Below are 21,860 nucleotides of genomic sequence, written 5' to 3' on the forward strand. Positions count from 1 at the left end.
AAAAAGGAAAAAAGCTTCTCTATATTGATCGGAGTCACGCTGCGAGTTGAGTGACAGGTGTCGCAGCCAAGCGACGTTAACCAGTCGCCGGCGCCCGACCCGAACAGGCCCCGCCTACAAGGTTAAGAGGGGTTGTTGAGGGTACATTAACCCTGATCAAACTCCTCGCCCCGGTGGGATCAGTAAGAGGGGCATCTGTGGCCGTCGCCGGGGCTGATTTACAGGCTGCCCCCCCCCTCCCTGTCCTCGCGGTCACACTTAATACGCAGCAGCTCCGCGTCGTAAAACCCGCGTGTGCGCGCGGGGCCGCCGCGGCGGCCTTGGGAGGAATGGGCCCTGCAATGTCGGAGCGACATTATCCCTGCCACGGCGGGCTAATGCGGGACGACTGCTTATGAGCCCGCAAGGCCACACGTGTGGACGCAGGAGCAAAACACGTCGGCCGCGCACGGAGAAAAAAGAAGAAGAAGCGGCGCAGCACCGTTCGGGGTGACGCTCATTTGTCCTGACAGATTTTATCTGTGTGATAGAAGCAAAAACAACAGCAGACAAAAAGCTAAATCTAAGGACTAATGGACTTCTGAGATAACCCCCCCCCCCCACTGGAAACCATGTCTAATCTTCTTACGTAACATTAGCCGATACTGGAGGTGTCCGCTATCGCCGCCCCGACCAGTGGGAAGCGGGGGGGGGGGCGATGAGTCCCTCAGATGTGGTTACTTAGCAGATAAATTATGCATTAAAACTGCACAGGTGGTGTGGGACAGGCTTTTTAGGTGAGGGGGGGGGTGCAGGCAGAGCAGCTGGGGGAATTCAGGGCTGAAGCGAGGGAGAAGAAGAAAGAGGAAGATACTCCGGCTTCATATCACAGCAAACAGATGTTCTGCCGCAGAGGTGGCAGGAAGGCAGCGGGGCGACTCAATGCTGGCTTACGCAGCTAATATGGCCGCCCCCCCCCCCTGCTGTATGCTTACACACACGGTCACACTTAACAGCCGAGGCCTTCGAAGTGACCCGAGGATGTCTTTCTGGGAACTAAAACCTCTTCCTCGACTGTGTCGGCTGTACAGCGGAGCTGTTAGCACGTCTGTTAGCACGTGCTGTTAGCATGCTTCCAGCACGTGAACTCTTAAAAAAAACAAAAACAACAAAAACAACCCAGTCAAATTTAACGAGGACTAACTTGGATGAGACAGACATCGCTGATAAGTGTTGTGATCTGTTAGAGGGCATGGTGTTACCATGGCAACTGCAAATGGGAGCGCATAAGCGATGGAGGAGACACGTGCGAGCGTGCTCACGTCCACACCTGTGCCGCCGCCTTTGCGAGCCGCTCTCGGCTGCTGGTGCTGCACGAGCGGGGGCCCAGACACTCATCACACACACACACACACACACACACACACACACACACACACACACACACACACACACACGTGGTCCCCAGAGGCACCAGCTCCAACATATGGAGCCTTATGTCGAGTGGGTCGTTCCCCCCCCCCCGACCGGAGCGGCGGCGGCGAGCGTTTGGAGCGTGGAGCTGCCATTAAAGGCCGATCGAGTCGAGCGAGACGTCATCGGAGCAAAAACAAAAGTGGCGCTGGGGAATAAGAGGCAATTAAAGGAGAGCAGCTGCATGTGTGAGGGCAGACGCTCGATCTTCAGAGGAGCAACTGGGAGGTGGGATCTCATACATGACGGCGGCTGGCGGACATGTGGCGCGCTGATCACATGTTCTTGACTCTCTCGCTTCCACCTTTTGTCCAACTCCTCTTCCTCTAATGACCTTGATGCCAAATGGCTGAAAACTGGTGGCTTCTTTCTGTAAATACGCCAGCGAGGAGCAGGCGGGACAAGAGGGCGGGCCCAAATGAACAACCATGGTCGGGCAATTTCAGCCCCCCCCCCGCTTCTCCTTTCATCTGCCGTGAGACTCGTTACGTCTTTGGACGCGTCTCAGATTATCGTCTCAGACGGAGCGCTTTGTCTGATCACTGGAAATTACAGGCGACCGTCAAATAACGAGAGAGGGGAGATAACGAGGAGCCAAGCGGAAGGTATGAAACCACGATTAAGAAACAGGAATACTTCGGCGCCGCGACGCACAAGTACGCAATCCAAAGGCAATTAATCAACTTTTTAATTAACAACGTGTTCTGTCCTGGGTTGCCACGGCTGTTGCCATGACGACAGTTTCCCTGGGTGGCGTTATCTCGCCTTTCCCCTCCCTCTGCCTCCCGTTCTCTGATCATTTTTCTCGCGGATCGCTCCTTCTGCCCCCCCCTTCCTCCTTCTTATGAAAAAACAAAAAATAAGGTGTCGGGAAACATGAGGAGCGGCGGCGGGGAGGGGGGGTGGGGGGGTGGGATGGTGATCCTATCAATCAAAGCCCCCTCAGGCGTTCCCACATGTGGGAAAACACGTATGTATCCGACGGATGTGGCTTTATGTCCCAGGCCCGCCGGCTCTGTGGCCGGCCTTTGGATGCCCTTTGACTGGGGGGAGCGCCGCTAGACTGGGAATGACGCCATGGTTCTACTGACACGGGGGGGGGGGCAAGAAAAGAATGCAGAGGAAAAACTAACTGAAAAGGGAGAGAAAGGAACTCAGACTGGTACCACAGCAGGAATCGGAAGTGCAGCGATGACGAGAGCCCGTTTATGTAACAGTTTTTTCCCTGAGGCGGGGGGGAAGGGGGGGGGCACAGAAACGCACACAGCCACCAGAGTGGTCTCATTCTCTACGTTTAAGAGAGGCTTTCCTGCAAGAAGCCAAACAGGAGGCACTGAGAGTGGAGTGGCCTGGATAACTGAGGCGGATTTCTTTGGAAAAAGAAAAAAAAAAGTTAATCAAAAGTCAGTTTCCGTGGCTTCCCGAATTCCTCCACCCTCCCTTTTCCATCAAGTTGTCCCTCCTTTTGGGGGGGGGGGGGGGGGGGGTTTAACGTTAAATGCATTCTGCACAAACGGGGCCACTTTACTCTGAAGGACGCGGCGACCTTGAAACGCCTCCACGGACGCTCGGCGGAGCGCCCAAACCCGGCGAAGGGATTTCCTAGCGAAGTGAGATGTCAACGCGACGGGAAACTGGGGGGGGGGGGGTAACAAAAGCAGCAGCAGTGTGTGAAAGAGGAACGCAGGAGAACTTAAGAGCGGCTGCTCAGCCAGGACGTCGGGGTGTGTGAGCAGGTAAAGGGGTGAGTCGTGCACGGCCGTGCACGGCCAGACGTGTCTGGGTGGCTGAGTAACAGCAGCATGATCACATTAGAGGAGACGCATATTCATAAAGGTCAGTGTTCCCAGGCAACCGGGGGCTCGTACCTTAGCGGCGCTGACAGGCAGAAATGCCTCCAAACTGGAGAAAGTTCTCATTAAAAAGGGCAACGGCCGAAAAAAGAACCCACCCCTGAAGAAACAAATAAGAGTGGCAGCGGTGGTGGGGACAGGACGACCTGAGGAGGGGGGGGGACTCGCTGCTGACCCATATTAAATGAGAGCTAAATGTAGCTTCCAGCAGGTGCCTAAAAAATGTCAGAGTGTGTAAACGGCTTTAATACACACGCGGGGGGGGGGGGGGCATTTCCCCTTCCTCCCCTCCCCTAAACAAGGACGATCAGAGAGGACACCTGATGAATGCTTTCGCAGCCCCCCTCTGATGACGCCCAAAATAAATAAATGTCAGCGGCGCAGCCCCGTAATGGATGTTCACATCAATGGCGTCTGCAGACTGCTGCAAGGTTACGGGAAGGTCACGTGCAGAGAGTCGACGCCAACTCACCGCTACGACCTGGAGGAAAGCGTTGGGGGGGGGGGGGGGGTACGCTCACACACGCGTGTCTAAACGCACCAGTCGAGGCAAAGTTTATTTAGCGCTGCAGCCACGGACTAATCAGAGCGCTGCAATCTGAGGTCAATCGCTCGCGCATGAAAAATTCAGAGCCCCCCCCCCGTCTGTATTCCAGGCACACAATCTACTGGAGGTAAGAAGCAGTCAGCCAAGACCAGTCCATGACAAACCAAGTGGAAAAGTGTCTTCTTACAATGTCCCGAGAGGGACGAGAGGAGGAGGGGGGGAGAAAAAAGGAGAACAAATAATGTGCTCGAGTCCCGTCAGTTCGTGTCCTTCACACTCACTTTCATCAGCAGAGATAAGGGAGAGCAGAGGGTGGGGGGGGTGGGGGGGGCTGGGTGAGGTGGGGGGGGGGGCTGCAATGCAAGAGAAAAGGGGACAGTGAGAGGCAGCGAGGCAGATCTGGACGTTTTCTACAGCGGGTGGCGTCGCTCAGGACGTGTTAATCAGCCATAATGCAACGCACTGTGTCACATCCCATCGCCCCCCACCATCCCTCTAGTGGGGGGGTGGAGCTTGTATGGAGGGGGCTGCAAACCTGTCCCACAGGTTTCTCTGTGAGGATCCGGGAGGCCGAGGACGCAGAAGCTGATAGGTTCAATGAGAAATACAAAACAGCTAAATGAACACACACACACACACACAGACAAACACACAAACACAGACAAACACACAGACAAACACACACACACAGACAAACACACACACACACACACACACACACTGCACTAAAACAGGCCTACTTCCTGTTTTTACGCTTCATCAAGTAGAATATTTTATCCGTGTGTGTGTGTGTGTGTGTGTTCCTAAAGACTACCCTGATGTCCTTGTGGCTGGATGCATTTTTCAGGTGACATTTCTAAGGCGCCGTGTCCCCCTGCAGCCCCCGCCCATGCATAATTCACCACGCAGAAGGTGAGACGAGCGGACCGGGCCTTCCTCGCCGCCTCCAGCCGCCGCCCCACCCTTTCAGTCGTCAGGGTGAGGGCGGAAACGCGGCCTCTGCGTGCGTGCACGGGACTGCGAGTGGAGCTGACAGCCTGCTGAATGTGCAGCTCGGACATGAGGGGGGGGGGGGGGGGGGTCAGAGGCAGAAGTGGCAGATGGGGGTGTAAACAACGCACACATCGGTGGGCCCGCTCATCTCTTTACGTCTCTCTGGCTTTTTTTGGGGGGGGGGGGGTCCAGCTCCCAGCTCAAAGTCCTTTACAGTAAGACAGACGGAGCGAGAGGCTGTGGTGCGTGCCCCCCCCCCCCCCCGTGCAGATGTGTACACAGCAGACTGAGAATCACATTATGTAATCCTTTAGACCCACCAAAAAGCCCCCCGAGCTCTCTGCCTTTGTGTGATAGGTGGGTCATTTTGTGCACACGCAGATGAAGCAGGCATGAGCGGGCCGGTGCACGCGTGCTGAAAAAGGCCCCCACTCAGCGCCGCCCTGCGGGCCATCGTGCCCCCCCCCCCACAACACCCGGCAGAATCAACCTTATTAAACACTGACGGGGAAGCCACAGATCTCGAAGCGCCTTCGTTGGGTTGCAACAGACTGCTCGTTAGCGTGTTGTTGTTTTTTTTGACCCATTATCGTGTCCCGCTTCTGAATCAGCTCATCATCTGGCAACCGGTACTGTCGGGGAGACCTCAAACGGGCTCGGAATCCGGCAAACAAACAGCTGCCGCCGGGAAACAGACAGGAGAGATGATGTGAGCACAGTGGGCTGGGGGGGCGCCGCGCCGCACCGTGAGTCATCAAACCGCATTACCCTGTTCGCAGCTCCACGCCGACAACGCCGGCCAAGAAAAATAGAGAAGAGGAAGCCAAGGCCTTGAAGATCAGTTGATTGGTGATCGCTGCAGACGAGGTGTTCCGACACGTGCTGGTGGTACTGGGCCAGCGGGTCCTGGGAATTCTCCCCATTCACCCCTCAGTGGATAATCCACTTCAACACGTTTCCTCGCCACAAATGCAGCATTTTCTAAAATCTAATCTCATCTGTGTTTCTTTGCCAATTGTGTTATATTTAATCACCTCACCCCCCCCCCCCCTCTCCTTTTAATGCCTGTGCATGTCAGAAACTGCAGCGTTCACGTGTAATCATGTAGCATGTCTGCAGAACCGTCGGTTGCCATTAGTTACCTTGAATGAGCAGTTTTAAAAATGGCGTTATGCACGGTCTGCGGCGCGCATGCAATATGCATTTACTCAAACTCTTCAAAGTCCGGGTTTATTAAATGACAATGAGTTCGCCGCGTCGCACTGGCGTGAACAGGAAGCTGGCAGGAAATGAAAAGGAGCTATGCATCTTTATGACCTGAAGAATATAACAGGGGGGCCAAGGAAATATTAAAGCACATTAAAAAAAAAGAAGGAGCTCTCCTAATACCTCTTTATTAATCCAACCCTACCGGGGAGAGAGAGAGTTAACCTCGAAGAAACCACGATTCGATGGGGGGGTGGGGGGGTGGGAAGAACAGCTGGGTGTAATGTAGAACTCACTGGACCCTCTTTAAAGGATGTACTGGTGGTACCGCCAGACAGTCTGAGATTCTACAGTGACCCAGAGTGACGAGGAGGGGGGAGGGAAGAAAATGGACTTTCCCGTGATGCTACAGCAGAGTAAAAAGGGAAACATAGTGGCAAAGAAGTCTCCAAAGAGGCAGATGACTCCTAAAACCTCAGCACTTTGCTTAAGAATAACCTCTCTCAAACACAGCTGGGACATCCACTTCCACACAGGAAGACTTTCATCTTAAATGAACTCAACATCCCTCCCAGAGTTCTTATTTTGGGAAGCTCTTGGTAGCGGACGTCGGTGCTCAGCTAAAGGAATTAGCTAAACTGTGCATAATAAACAACACATCTTAGATTAAGCTGCTTTAGTAAACAGCAACAGCAGGTTATTTCCACTGAAAATGCCTTTCATATTGGCGGGAGACAAAAAAAAACAACCCTAAAAGCGCTGCAACAGCTTCGGGGCTTAAGGAAGCACCGAGCGTAGCATTAATAGAAAAGAGACCGTCATCCATGAAAAGCAAACAAGGCTGCATATATGTAATTCTGCAAAGACTATTTACACAAGACAGGAGTCAGCATGGCGTCCCCTCAGCAGCAAAAGCTCATCTGCTGCATAAATCTGGATATTTCCTGACTAAAAATGGCCGCAGGTGATGCGTTAACGGTCCTCTGCAGAGCAGTACAGAGGCGCCATTATGTGAGCCTGACAGAAAATGAATTGGAACCAGTGAGGTGGAAACCAGTAAGAGGTAAACCTCCTCTTGTCTGTGCTTGGAGTCTATTAGCTTTGCTAAAAGCCCAATTATCCTGATTCGTCCGCAGCATGTTCCTGTTTAGCCAGGTGTGTGATGCACTGACTGCTGAGAAAGGTGCACGACAGGAGAGGCGCCATTCTTCTTTTGGACTGGAGAAGTTTGGCCTCAAGTTCTGGCCTTAACAAACAACCAGGCCAAGCTTTACAGACCATTATGTGACAGTGAGGCCGACCTCTTGGGTCATCTTTGACCTTTCTGAGCATCACTACACCTCATGAGTGTTTGACTGTGATTAACCACCAAAAAAACAGTCAAAATCTACTTTCTAAGGATTAAAAATGCTGTTTGTTTGACAAAAAAAAAAAAAACAAAGTTGTTGATGGACAGGTAAGGAAAAGGGGAGCAGGTCAATCCCTCAAAAGAGGTGCAAATAATGAGCTGTCCTCATCAAAAAAAATGTTTATCCAGATAAAAGGAGGGATTTGAAGATTAGCCGCAGCAGTACAACAGAGCGGGGGCAGGCGGGGGAAAAGGGAAGAGGTTAAAGGGAAAAAAAGGCTTAAGCAGGATTGAGGGAAACTGTCAGAAAGTGATGAAAAGAGAATCCATGACATGAAATATTTTAAACAGGGGCTGTCACATCCTCTTGCTTTCTCCGCTCTCCTCCCCGTCTTCCTCTCTCACCCACTCCCGGATCCATCCGAGTGTATTAATCCCTTTCAAGGTTGGGTAATTACGGAGAAAAAAAAAGAGATCTTTCCAGAGAAAGCACACTCTGGTTATTATCGAGCCACATTTGTTGATATGTCTTTTCATAATTAGGCGATTTCAATTAGTAGCATGATTCGCTTCTCCTTTCATTTCCCGTCCGCTGTCGTCTGATTATTTCTAGTAATTGTACTCGGGAATAATGATTTGGAAACGGGAACGTGCAGATTAATAGTTGACTTGAGACAATATACCTGAAATTACTGAAGTTTCCAAACACGCCTGAAAACTCCAGGGATAATTATGTATTAGCGCTGCTTAGCAACAATTAGCAAACAGTTCACACAAACGCTGGCATCTCTCCTTCAGCTAAAGCAATTGTTGGCACTTAAAGCGTGACAATAGGTTACGAGGCAGAGAGATTTAGAGGAAACAGAACCTAAGCTGCAAATAAATAGGAGTGAGGGGAGAATGAGCACTTGTCATGTTTCCCATGAAGGTCTCATCATTAGCAACACTGCTTTCTCCTGTTGGTCTCGGATCCGTGCAGGAAAATCCCGGGTTGGCGCCTCTCTGAAACTCTTGAAATGTCAACGGAGGAACTAAACGTGAAAGATTTACGTCCTCGACCGGAACGGTAATGAGTCCCGTTGCTTTATTGGGATCCGATAAATTGCTGATAGACAAAATCCAAACGTGCTGAGCTCCATAGAAGGCCCATCGACCCCGCTTGATAAGCCTTTTTGAACACAATCGCTCCGTCCCCCTGGTCTCATTGTGGGAAAAACTCGGAAGTCCCTCGAACTAAGCAGTTTTGGTTCAGGATGCAGCTGCACAAAGCCTCAATCCCCCTCGTCCTGGGGTCTGGACCACCAGGGGGACGTTTTGTCTAATGAGCGTACGTGTGTGTGTGTGTGTGTGTGTGTGCACCTTCTGACTTCCACTTCATTACAACAATGTCGGCCTGGAGGGATGCCTGACACAGCAGTACCCACTGATGTCTCCCATATCCACCGCCACGGGACAATATAAAGGGGGGAAGGGGGAGGTGAGGAAGGAGATCTGCCCTACCTAGCCCTGGCGTCGACACAAAGATCAGCCCCAACTTCAAACGCTAGAGGAGTAAAAACAGAAAAATGCCGAGCCCTCCTGTTTCCTCGGCCGATCCTCGACGGGTTAATTACGCCAACAAATCCCACTTCGATTTGCAAACTATGCATTCACAAAACTCGCTGCCCGGTGCCCCGTCAAGCCCGCATCCACCCCGATCACCGTTTGTGTGGCCCCCATTCTGTCGGCTCTCCTGTCCAGCTCAGGTTAGCTCGTTGGAGGGGGGGGTGGGGGGGGGGAGTCGGCCGTGCGGACGTTCCACAAAAGCCAGCGGAGCCGGCGTCAGAGGTGTCGGGGAGCTGCCTGCGTATTCAACATGACAGGCTCGGCGCGCTCGCGCCGTTGCCGGGACAGCTCGGAAAGACCCAGACAAAAAGGCTGAGCGGGTAGTACTCTTCAATCATTAAACCCCTCTCTCTTACAGTGGGAGAAAGACGGAGACAGAGACTACGTGTGGACTGAGAGGGAAGCCGTGCTAACATGACAGCCCGCTCGCTACGCTTACGCCGACAGAAGAGGCATTTGTGTCTTCTGAAGGGCCTCAGAAACACAGGGAGGAAGAGCGAGACCTTCGAGGAAGCGAGAAAGGACAGGGTGACATCCAGGAGGACGCTTAATGCATCTGGGGCGACCAGTGGCGCGTCGGAATCACACCTTCATCCATCTGCTGACGTTCATTCAGGAAGGAGGCCTCCGGAATGGCAAATGGATTGTACTTGCGCACCTGGGTGGGGGTGAAAAGGCGCCAGTGTGCAGCCCAGGTTTAATTACACCGCGTGTGTTAATGATGCACCTTCTGGTGATTGAACGTGTGTCAGGTTGGAAGTGTCGGCGCGGCCCCTGCTTTTACCGTTCCTGATTAAAAGGAGGCCAAAGTTCAGTGGCGCTGCCAACACGTGCAAACGGCTTCTTCTGTCTTATCAGAGGCATTCATCAGTTTTATGTTGCACTAAAAGATGCCCAGATACAGAGAAGGACTGTATCAGTGAGGGACAAGCTTATTTAATGCTTCTTTGATGGTTCGATATCATCGCCCAGCGCAGATAAAGGATGTTCCCGGCGCTCCTGTTGTCTAAAATAAACTATATATTGTCCCGCTGATATCCAAAGCCTGTGACTGCGAGATAAATGTGGGGAAATAAACTCGGCTGGGACGGTTTTACGCGTCCCAGCGTGGTCAAAGATGTACGGCGGACGGGAATGAGACGTACCTTCTCTTTCCTCTGCCGGCACCCCTCCTCTGCCGACACCAGCGTCTTGTAGTAGGAGCTGCGCTCGGCCGTGAAGTGCACTTTGGACAGCGCGTTCTCCACCAGCGCCACCGACAGATTGACCCCGTCGATGTGCAGCCAGCCGATGAAGTTCCCGGCTTTGTCCATGCTCTCCACCTCCACTTCCACCTGGAAGAAGAACAAAGAGGTCGGCGTTCGCTCCGTTTGGACTCGGCGGCGCATATTTGCCGATCGATATTTGCATCTGTGGAAGGCAGCCGCCCCAAAAAAGGGACGACCAATTCAGGCTTTTAATGGGGAGTAAATCACCCGGTTCCACGACACGCGAGTCATAATTCCCCTAACAAACGAGGACAATTAAAGACCCGACCCTGCTGACAGAGGGGGGGGGGGGAGCACAACATCTCCCATGATGGACCATAACCAAATTCTGCCTATTCAGGTTAATTATCTATTCATTACATTTTGTTTCATAAGTGATGAATGAGCGGGGGAAGGGGGGATCGATCGGCTCTCAAACGCCTCCGTCAGCGAGAAGCGAGAGGGAAGGTGAGCCGAGGAGATAGAGAGGAGTCGAGCTATTAAGACCGGTGGCTGCTTAGCCCCAAGGCCACATGGGAAATCTGAGGGGAATTATGTCTGTAAACTGCTCCGTCTTGTTCTTAACTAAAGTAAAGAAGCTTTTGTGGTTCCATCGATCGTCTGTTCTGCTCGCAGGCGTGAAGCTCATACAGGCGCGACGTGCGCTGGACGTTCTGGGCGTAGCTGAAGACGCGACCGCGGGCTCCTCCGTTCGTTTAGGGGAGAACGCCACATGCTGCTGACCTTGTGGAAGGAGAACGAGCGTGACTGGAGGGCTGCCGCGATGCGTGCGCAGGTTTAATGCTAACAAATAGCCGCGAGGAGGTGGAACAACAACGGATTTGGACCGATTAATAATTAGGCTAATGTTTAATAGAAACATGGCAAACAGCAGGAGAAGGAGAGGGCAAAAACAGGTTAGCACACGTGGGTTCAGCTCGAGTTCAACTGATTAGTTAGCCGACAGAAATATAATCAAAGGTTCTTAGAGGTGATGATCACGCGCCGACTGGAAACATTGGCGCCGTAATCTCTGGATGACCGAGATGTGGAAACAGTCATTAAATAAATAGGAAGCTGGTTGTGCGGCGGGCAGCAGGAAGATGAAAAGGACTATTACAAAGAGTGAAAAGCGATATTAAAATAGACAAATTTATTCATGGAGATAGCGCAGGCTCCATTTTTCCATTAGTTAAATAAGATCAGTAAAGAAACGCTTTAAATCAGCCAAGCGCGGGAGAATGAAATTACAATACGCTCGGAAATCTGAAAATGTGCCGGTAATAGATTGTTTAGGTGTCACTATTTTTATCCGCTATTCTGAAGGTAATTTATGTCGAGGCTGACACCTCCTCTGAACTCGCGTCGCTCGACAAACACGTGCGCGGCGTCCGTAAAATCCCGGGTTTTCCCTCACTTAAAAGTACAGTAAAAAGCTTGGTGGCGAGGGGGGGGGGGGCAGTGAAAAACAGCTTTGAGTGGAGGCCAGATGGTTCCCAGCGGAGGCCTCCTCCGGGCCAAGATGGCTCCCGCCGGAGCACAAATGGGCTCTGGTAATCTCATAAATGCTGGGATTGTGTCGGAGGGCGGACGGGAGTCAGAAAAGCGGGTAAAAATCCACGCAGGCGTGCGCAAGAACGTGCGCTCAAAGGTACGGAAGAGGAAGTCGGAATGAAACCGAGCCCGGGGGTGCGTTTTAGACCTGCGGCGGATTTAATTCACTTAGCTGAGAGTGGGGGGGGAGTCAGTGGCAGGTGTGTTGGAAATAAAATGAACTCTGAACAACAAAGTGTGCTGGTGATTTAGGTGGGAAAGAGGCTCTGTTTCTACTGGAGCGAGTAGCCGAGGCCAACATACATAATGGAAGAGAACCTGTCAGCACTTTCAATCACCGCTGGCCCCTGGACTAACTTATTCCCATTCCTGGGATCGCCGTGATTGGTGGAGATCGGCTGGTGGACAGTGGACGAGAAGGTTGGCCTTTGTTCAACTCAACTCAAAAAGGTGGGACAAAGGAACGCTGAATTTGAATGATGGAGGCGTTGGTGCACTTTGGGGTGGCAGCTGTAGCCGAGGTGTTCATCTCTGCCGTCTCGTCGGGCGATGAGACAAAATCTGTGGCGGAGCAACGGGAGACTCCAGCCGCTCTCCTGTAGCGCCGACCGCCACAATTAGCAATTTATCAGCTGAGCCTCAGAGAAGATTGAAGGAGCGACGCGGCGCTGTCCTGGCGTGCGTGCGCGCCGCTCCTTTGTTGTGCTCCGAGAGGGAGATCAAAGCGCTGGATGGATGATCACAAGCCCAGAAATGTGAGCAGAAAGGTGAGCAATCAGATAATCCCTGCCAGCTAATTCATATAGGGAATAACAGCTCCTCGCTTATGAAGAAAAGAAATCAATGGAGCCTTAATTCAGAGTCATTACGGCTGCGCGGCGAGAATTTAAGTTTTAGAAAAAAGGAGCAGAGTACTGACAGATCGGCCTCGCTGCTTGGAGTCCAGTCTTGCGTGAAAACTCCATTTGGAGGTTATGAAAAGCCTCATCCGAAAGAAGTCCATCATCTCTCAGTATTGCTGCTTGCGAGGGCTTATGTGGAACATTTTTCTAAGTGGACACGCAGAGTTGTTTTAAACGCCGTGTTTGCGCTCGGTAGCAGAGATGTATCTCCGCGACTTTGATCCGATTTGGTCCGTGAATCGATACCTCACGTAGGTGCTCCAATGGGCGGCCACAATTAATCAAGGCCAAAGTGAAAAATGAATCAAACTATCTGGCACGACAGATGAGCAGGGAGCAATACAGTGTAAATAAATGGACTACTGTCAGCTGATAAATTAGAGAATTAGCAGGGACGGAGCGTTTGAAAAGGAACGTGTCCGTCTCCACGGCGATCCCTCACAAAGTCTGCACATTGGACAGGAAGTGATGTCACCAGGGAGGAGGGACGCCCTGGGAGAGCTAGCGCAGCTGTGCGGGCCGAACACTGCAAACGGGCTGCATCATAATGTGGATATTGGGTTATGTTAGCGGACAGAAAAGGGAGATAAGAAACAGGACAAGCTGCAGATGGAACGCCGTTCCAGCCTCGGAACATGTTTGCACAGGATGGCTGAGGAAACACAGGCCACATGCGCGGAGTCCCCTTAAACTTCTCCCACTGCAACATCATCAGCTAACACGCCGTAGCCACTCGCTACATCCACCGTAGCATGATCCTGTAAGAGTCTTGATTGATCGAGCAGGTCTGCTCAGATCCAAATGTGATCCTAAACGTGTTGGCGTTTCATATTGTGCAAACTGAAAGTGGAAAACACGAGTCAGTTCTGGGAGGGATCTATAAATATAGATCACCTTAAAAAAAAAGAGCGGAGAGAGACAGGAAAAATAAATGAGTGAATTAAACAAACTCTTTATTGATCCCTTAATGGAATAGATCAGGAAAGGATGTAAATGGCGTGTAATGGGGCCTGTAATTTAAAAAAAAAAAACGCTTTGGACGGCAAGAGCAACTGCAGGAGGTGTTGAGAATGATATGTCGGAAAATAGCGCTTGAAAATGTTTACTTGTGCGACGCCAATAGTGTGAAAAAGCGGGAAAATATGGCCGTTTTTAGCTGATATCCTTATTATTCCTGCTGGCTGTTGGACATCTGTTCATCACGCTCGGAGGAAACAATCCTTATCAGTCACAGCGACTCTAAAACGGGATGTTTTTGGAATTATAGTGAGGGGATTATTGACCATCCCCGTGTTGGGGAGCGAGCAGGCGACACGGGGCCAAGGGCGAAATCCCTGGCAACAATGGAGTCTAAACTAGGTTGGTTCATTAAGCGCCGGACTGCGGGGTCAGGACAGGCAGCGATTTGTCAGATGTTGATCGAGCAAAGCCCGGGAGGTGTTTCCCCCACACTGGGAGGGAAGCGGCTTTTAAATATGCAGTTAATAGGAACATAAAAGCCAACGAAAGGACGGGTGGAGCGGGAGATGGCGTCCTACGCCCTCCCGCGCCTCGCCGTCGCCCAACAAGGTTTCGCAATTCCGTCTGAAAACTGGCTCGGATAACACGGGAGCGCCGCTCCGCATGCAGAACACGGATGTTTGTGTATGTTCCCGTGTGCGAGTGCACACACACACTCTCTCAGGGTGATCAATGGGACTCAGGGGGTCTCATGCATCAACGTCAGTGGCAGGTTGCCGTCTGACAACGGAAGGCTGGGAAAAAGTCAACCAGATTTTCCACAGTCCGGAGCCATTAACAGCCGGACAAACAAGCGTGGGCTCTGCCTGTGAGGGCCGCCCGGTGCTCCGCGGCGGCCCGGACGGCGGCCTGAAGCGATGAGCTCGGCGATATCTGGGGGTCTTTTGATGATGAAGTAATTGTAATGACGCGGTTGTCTGGGCGGCCAGCAGCGTTCAAGAGGTGCGTTCGCAAACGCTCCTCTCGGTTCTTTTTTTGGCATTGATTAGTCAGAGGTTACCCGTCGACGAGCGGTCCAGGCGCCGAGGGCCTTCGCCATGCTCACTGACCTCCGTGATCTTCACTTTTGGCATTTCGCCCCTAAAGCTAAAAACGCGCGCGGCGACCGGGGCCTCGCAAGTCCCAACACGGCGGAAAGGTCGGCGTGGTGGAGTCACGCGAGACCTGTGGCGATGTAATGACTGACAAGATTTAATATCGGACCTCCTTTCGCTACTCGCCCCGGCGATCGATGGTGTTTTGAAGGAGCTCGCTCCTCCGCGCAACGCGCTGAACCTCGCTCGGATCCGCGATTTGAAATCACCGCCTCTATAATTCGCCGATTCCCCATTAACGTCGCCGCTCGCGCACGTGTCCGCGGATAAGGAGGTTTGAAGGATTGGATTAGGAAGGCGGATATCAGTAAATCCAATTTAAAGAGAATTTCTGAAGAAAAAAAAGAAACCAACAGAGCTAATCATGCTAAAACCTGCGGGTAAATTACTTTATAGATCCTTTGTTTCTCAAATGAAAATAATACTTCAGCCCTCGTGAGGCCCCAAAGGTAGCAGAGCAACAGGAAAGCGCAGCACTGGAGCTTAACAGCCTGGTTATTAAAATCAATAACAGCAATAACTACAATCCATCTCATTTTTAAGAGACGGTGACATGGCACGCTGATCGATGAATATTGAGCTACATTTGCAATATTGCTAATGTGTAATTCCCCCTAACTGGTTAGTGCGAGATGCAGTTGGGAAAACACAAATTGAATAGGACTCCGCGTTGTTGGGGGGGGGTTTAAAATGTGACAAAGCCCCGCGCCGGTCGCTGGAAGCGAACGCAGCCTTGTGTGGAAAACCCCAGAACCGGCGCTCGCGTCCCAAAGGAACGCCGCGTTCTCGGCTCAGACGCCGGGCTTCCCGAGGCCCCCGGGTGTTGGAACGCGGCGAGGAGCTGCGATACTTCTGCCTTCCTGTTAATCCACTGACGCAAATAACTCAGAGGACGATGGAAAACTGCAGGTGCATCATTGAAATGTGCTAATGGATCAACACGTGCTTCTATTAACATGTAATAACTGAACACAAGCATCGGGGCTGGAACATAACCGGACGTAGGAGCCAGCAAAAGCCAGTTCTTCACCCCCGGGAGGAGGCCTCACGGGGGAGATGAGGGCTGAGCGTTAGAAAGGGTGAGGGAGAATCATCGCCGGGCTATCATCGTTTGTCTCCGCCTCTTTCCTATCGTCTGTGGCCAGCTGACGTGGCAAATGGCAGAGCCGGGCGCTGTCACTCAAAAAGCCATTTCTGTCCTCTCAGACCCGCGCTGACAGAGCGAGGGAGCCAGGAGGAGGGGGAGAAAAGAGGGAAAGAGCCGACAGAGGCATTTTTTTCCCGCCGTGGCTTTTTGTCAATTTCGGTGCGCTTGTCAAAACAAGAGGCGGCGGCCAGAATCGGGGCTGGTGAGAGAGCCGGGGTGGGGTCCGAGTGTGGGAAAAGCGACGCAGACAGCGGGCAGAACAGGTAAACGCACCAGTAATGGAAGCAGCCCCATTGCACATGCAACCCCAGAAACCTGGACCTCCTGGGATCGACGCCATTAACTCTTATTCAACCAAGACGATAAAGAGTCCATTTAATATTTCAGCCTGGACCAGAAATAATGACACCAGCAAGACACCGTTGTTACCGTGCAGATTCCATAGAGATGCATGATGCGTCATGTGCTAACTGCACCTAGCTGAAGCACTGAATAGTTTAGATTATAGAGGGTTTAAATGTCATTTGGATTAGGACATTTTAATATTAGGCCTTCAATCACGCCTCCTGTGGCGCGTGTGACTCAGTAAAATCACGACGTTTGTGGAAGCGCAGCGTTGATTCTGCCCTCTGTTAATATTTAAAGTGAGCCTCCATCCCAAAGCTTCAAAGAGGAAATCTCTGTACTCTGACTTTGTTTCAATCCTCCTCTGTCCTGCCGTTGGAAGGGGGGGGGGCAGAAAAAGAGCGAGGAAATCGGTGTCAAAAACAAGACTAGGCCTCCAAACGCCTCCATAATGAGGAGACAGGGGAGAGAAATGGGGCTGAGAGGGTGGGATGGGGGAAAAAGTTGAAGGTGCAAGTTAATTTTGTTTTCTCTTCTGTCCTCACATTCCTGACGGGGGGGGGGGCATGGAAATGCAGATGCTGCTAATCAGCCCAGCAATGCTCTGCATACTCAATCGGGAGAGGAGGAGGCGGAAGATGCAGGTCAAACTATTTAAAAAAAGTTTCTTCCCTCCGCTGAAGCGCCTTAAAGATGAGGATGCTCGGGAACTTTCAGCCATTCCAAGGCTTAAGATGCACAAATGTTTAATAGAGGAGGAGATCGGTCCTTTTAAGCATATTTCTGCTCTGGCGTCACCTAAAATCAAACCAGGCGTCTAAAGAAATGAAGTGCGGTAAAATTCACTGCGTCTTTTTTTTTTTTTTTTTTTTTAAATCAACCCGTCAGCTATTTAAAACCGGCGAGACAGCCAAAGACCAAATGATCATTTTCCGCAGGATGTCAACAATGAGTGGCAGGAAAATGAAAGTGGAATCAATTTCTGCCTGGGGAAATTACCACTGTTCATCCATGTGTCAAGGCTGTACCGTGTGTGGGTGGGGGGTTATTATGGGGCTGGGAGTGGAGGGGGGGGGCACACACCAATCAGTGCAACTAGGATGGAAGTGGCCTAGACTGGAACCACTGGGTGGGAGAACCAGCAGAGGAACTGGGAGGCAAGCTCTCGCACTTCAGTCTGCTGGTTTCATATTAGCATTAGCGGCATTAATGAGAACAGACGTTTCAAGTCAATTATGGTTTTAGAAGCTAGAAACCCTCCGTCGGAACATTGAGAGCGTTTCCTTCTGAGCTGCATCCGCCCGGCAGAGCGAGAACACAAGTGTGTCAGCACACTGGCGGCAGGGTATTTATCAAAACTGCATGATTGGATCTTTTGAGCATTCTGCTCAGCAGAAGTAAGCAAAAATGTGCAGCCTCCCGCCTAAAAGTGGCCTCCTTTTGTGCCGGGAAGCATGAAACGCCTGTCATCGCTTCCCAGCGAGGTTACCGAACATGCAACCGCGCGTCAGGTACGAGCGCGGTGTGTACTTGGGTGCAGTTTGGTGGGAGATGAGTACGCAACCTCTCTGGAGGGGGGGGCCGCCGCGGCGTTTACCGCCACAAAACGGTGCCGGCGATGCAGAAGAGCGGCTTAAAGGCAGCTTCAATACTGGAGACAGAGTTGCATCTCATTAAATAAAGGTGAGGCCATAACACCAGGCGCACCCCCCCCACACACACACACACACACACACGTGCGTCAGCCTACGCAGTACCTCTCCATAGTACCTCTGCACGTCGTGTAGAGGTACTATGGAGAACTCCATCCTCCCCTTAGCTCTCCTCAGTGATTGTAAGCGGTCTGTGTGGGAGGATAAACTCTGATAGAAGGGCCCGCTGTGTTATTGACTTCAATTTAGAAAGTGCTGCCTGCTGCTCCCCACCTCATTCCCTTCACAGCAGACGCCCCGCTGCCCCCCCAGTCGCAGCGTCCTCGGGGGGGATATCCCCGATCGTGCTGCTGTGGAAAACACATTGAGAAGGGGTCACGGGAGGACGGGTAAATAGTTAAATCCGACCCCACGTCATGTCCTCAGCTGAGTCTTTGTCATAACTGTTTGTGTCCCCTTTTCCACTGCCCCCCCCCCCCCCCCCCTTCCAGGGTGTCTCCTACGTGCTTGGTTAGACAGCTGCTGAAGCGCGTTATTGGTGCTGGATGCAGGTACGCTGCTGACTGTGCTCATACATTAGACACACTTAGTTTGAGTCCTGAATCGCCAATGTGGGGGCGATGAAAAAGTGTCAGGCAGCAGATATTACATGGGGGGGGGGGTTGATCAACAATATGGATGAATTAAATGCAAAAGCATGTTTGAGAGAGCAGACAGATGGACCTGGAAGTCTGATGACTGGGGGTGACGATGCCGCTAATCTCGCCGTGACCAGGTGGATTTGGAAAGATGAAGAACTGATATATTTTTCCGCTGTCTCCATGTCTGCACACCAGGTTTCAGACAGGCTAATCCTCAGCTACATGAGGCCAGATGGAAATTACAGGATCAACTGTTTCGGAGCAATAATGCGGTAAAGGAGGTAATTTTTTTTTGTTGGGATTTTCAGGGAGGAAAGGGCATTTGAAGGTCACAGCAACAAACTGAACTGATGAGATGGGGGGGGGGGGGGGGGGGGGGGGGGGTGTGACGACTCCCACAGTTATGGTGTTCACCCACTTTGTTTATCGCCATTCTATTCTGCCAGTGCAATAATAAAACGTACATGTTTGGTCATGTCAGTATAACGGAAATAAGGAAGACAAGCGAAAAAACGGGGAAAAAAACTGTCGCCATGACCCATTGTCCTCGTCTAACAATGTGCACCCTGTCGGGGACACAAAAAACATGCTGAATGAGCAAACACAATTAACTGGAGAGTTGAGAGCAGGAGAACTCCCGCTCAAAGCAATTTAGTGGAGATTTGGAGAGAAAGTAAGAAATGAGGGGAAGAGAGGAGGACATGAGGAGGAAGAGGGGGGGCGGCAATCTAAAAAGAGAACAGAAAGGTGTGGAGAGATTAACAGAAGGCGAGGAGACTGAAAGCAAACTAGGAAATAAAAAGTGGAAAAATCCTTAAAACCCAAGCAAGCAGCTAAAGCCCTCAGCAGGGGTCCAGCAGCAGCTTGCGTGTGAGAGATATGATCTCCCGCCACATTAATTCTGCCAAACTGCAATGGAAATTGACCAGGAAGTGTCTTTACCTGAAGGTCGCAGTCATTTAGGTTATTCTGTGTGTTTACGCGTGCGCTGGGTCCAATGTGACCCCAATAACATTGCAGCGATGTAGGAAATGAGCCGGCCAATTACAGCCTCATTAGAACACGCGATGATGTCATTATAGGCAAAGCCAACACACGAATAATGTCTCTTCTTATGAAAACGAGGGGGGGGGGGACACAAAATTGCCAAAGGGATTATTCTGTAAATCCTCCATAGTCTCACTGACGGAGGCGCTGACATTATCATTAGATCTATCAATTCTCTGTACATTTCCAATTCCAGATGTCACTGGCGCTCTAACGTACTGCAGGCCATTCACCCGAATAGAACCACTGACAGGCACACACATGCAAATAGACACAGGCTGCTGACCTAAATGTGACTGGCTGCAGCCCAGATTCGCCCGTATTCACCTCGGGGGATGGGTTCCACAGCGTTTCAATGCACCCACTAAACATGCTGGCTGACAAGTCACACCAAAGTAGGTCATGTGGTACCCCCAAACTACACCCAGTGACCTCCTGGCCTGCTGCGGGGAGGAGCCGCGCAAGGCTTTAGGTGGAGGGAAGGCAGGGGTCGCAAAGCAGGCGGGGGGGGCATGGGGCTGGCATGACCGCATGAAGGTCCCACGGATCTGACAGCTCGTCAAGCTGTCATGGGTTGGCCAGTCCTGGAGATAAAGCCTGACAATACTCCATTTGTCAACATGGCGGACGCATGCACTGGCGTAGCTCAACCTTAAAGCCATGTTGACAGTTTCACCAGGTTTGCCAACTTAACCATGAAATCTGACCCAGAAATGAGTGACAACCCCCCCCCCAAAAAAAGGTTGAGCACTTCAAATATCTGTTTTTAAAAACTCCTTCTCAAATGTCCAGAATGTGGAGCGACCACAAATTCGACTGACCAACTTGCCAAAGTTCCCGGCAGCGCTGAGTGTTTCAGGTCAAAGCGGCAACCTGAGCTGATTCTGGGTCAGTTGGCCATCAAACGGTGGCACAACAAACCTGGCGGTGCAGTCGCCATCTGACGTAGAGGGAGAGCCAGGAAGGACATCGCACCACAGTCCCTTTCCCAGTCGCCTTTATTGACAGCAAGTTTGCCCGAGCGGCATTTGTTGCTCTGCACGGTCGCCTCTTTGTACAAATCTGTCTCTTGTTGTCATTTGTTTGGAGAACACGGTGAGAGAGACGCAGCAGAGCAGCGCGCCGGAGACATCACACTCCACATGGCTGTCATGATGGGGAATTCCCATAGGGAATGCAGGAACTAGCCTCTTACCTGACAAGGAAAATCCCCCTATGCCAACGTAGCCGCCACCTGATTGTTAAACGGGCGTCGCTGAAGCTCGTTCATATTCAGCCGCACTGAAGTCAAGGAGAAGGTCTGCGTGTGGATATGGATAATATAGGCTCCGCTCCTTTACCGCTGGGAATGACGTACAGTGCTACAAGCGGCGTGACCTTTTCCAGCCGCTCTGCTTTCCTCTCCTCCCGCGAGCTCAGACAGAAAACACACACCTAGCAGCAATGTCACAGCCAGCATCACCGACCATCAATTACCCACGCTGCTGCCTAATTTAATAGACGCGAGGCTGGTCGAAATCAGCGGAGATAAAGAAGCGATGGGACAGAGAGGGGTTGTTTGCTTCGCCTCCTCACCTGTGACAGGTAAAACATGCCTTGTTTGCCTTCCCAAGCCTGACCTTTATGCCTGCGTGCTTCCTGAAGCGACAGTTTGTGCTGAAATTGAGGGTTAAGGCCTGCCTGTTTAGAGCGCTCTAACTACCTGCGAGGGAGGGGGGTGGGGGGGGGGGGACATGACAGCCAGGGATGTCGACTGAAAAATGGACAGACAGAAGAAATTATTGCTTGAGCTCGGTACAATGCACAGATCACACTGCATCAGACCAACAGCGCCGTTTGCAGCAGAAGTTACCAGGAGACAATTTTCTTTCTGGTCTACTGAGAGGCAGAATTTGTAAGGCAGAGTCTGCTGGGGGGGGGGGGCACACAACAGGAGAGAACATCCTACAAAAAGAAGAAGAAGAAGAAGAAGAGGGGGATTGCACGTGTCACTGCCACCACGGTCTGCACAGATCGTCTGGATTGTGTTTGGAGATGATGGAGTTAAACTGCGAGGATGCCGCTGTCCATCTCTGGCTGTTGCCACGACTGCCCGTCTGTTCCCCTGAGCCACACAAAGACCCAGAAAACCACAGAACAAGAGGGCATTGTGAGCATTAAAAAGAGTAAGCAGGAGCAAACTGGTTGGTGAGGTAGATCTTTAAAAA

General features: G+C 51.6%; 1 protein-coding gene across 1 annotated transcript in view; it reads right to left on the reverse strand.

Annotated features, from left to right (window-relative positions):
• The window catches only part of snd1 (staphylococcal nuclease and tudor domain containing 1), an 88,874-nt gene that overhangs the window by 19,772 nt on the left and 47,242 nt on the right, over positions 1-21,860 (reverse strand). The window contains 1 exon segment of the mRNA NM_001032733.1: positions 10,150-10,338. Within this exon segment, the coding sequence (NP_001027905.1) occupies positions 10,150-10,338 (189 nt within the window).

This window comes from Takifugu rubripes, chromosome 18 (genome assembly GCF_901000725.2).
Source record: "Takifugu rubripes chromosome 18, fTakRub1.2, whole genome shotgun sequence".
Classification (NCBI taxonomy): Eukaryota; Metazoa; Chordata; class Actinopteri; order Tetraodontiformes; family Tetraodontidae; genus Takifugu; species Takifugu rubripes.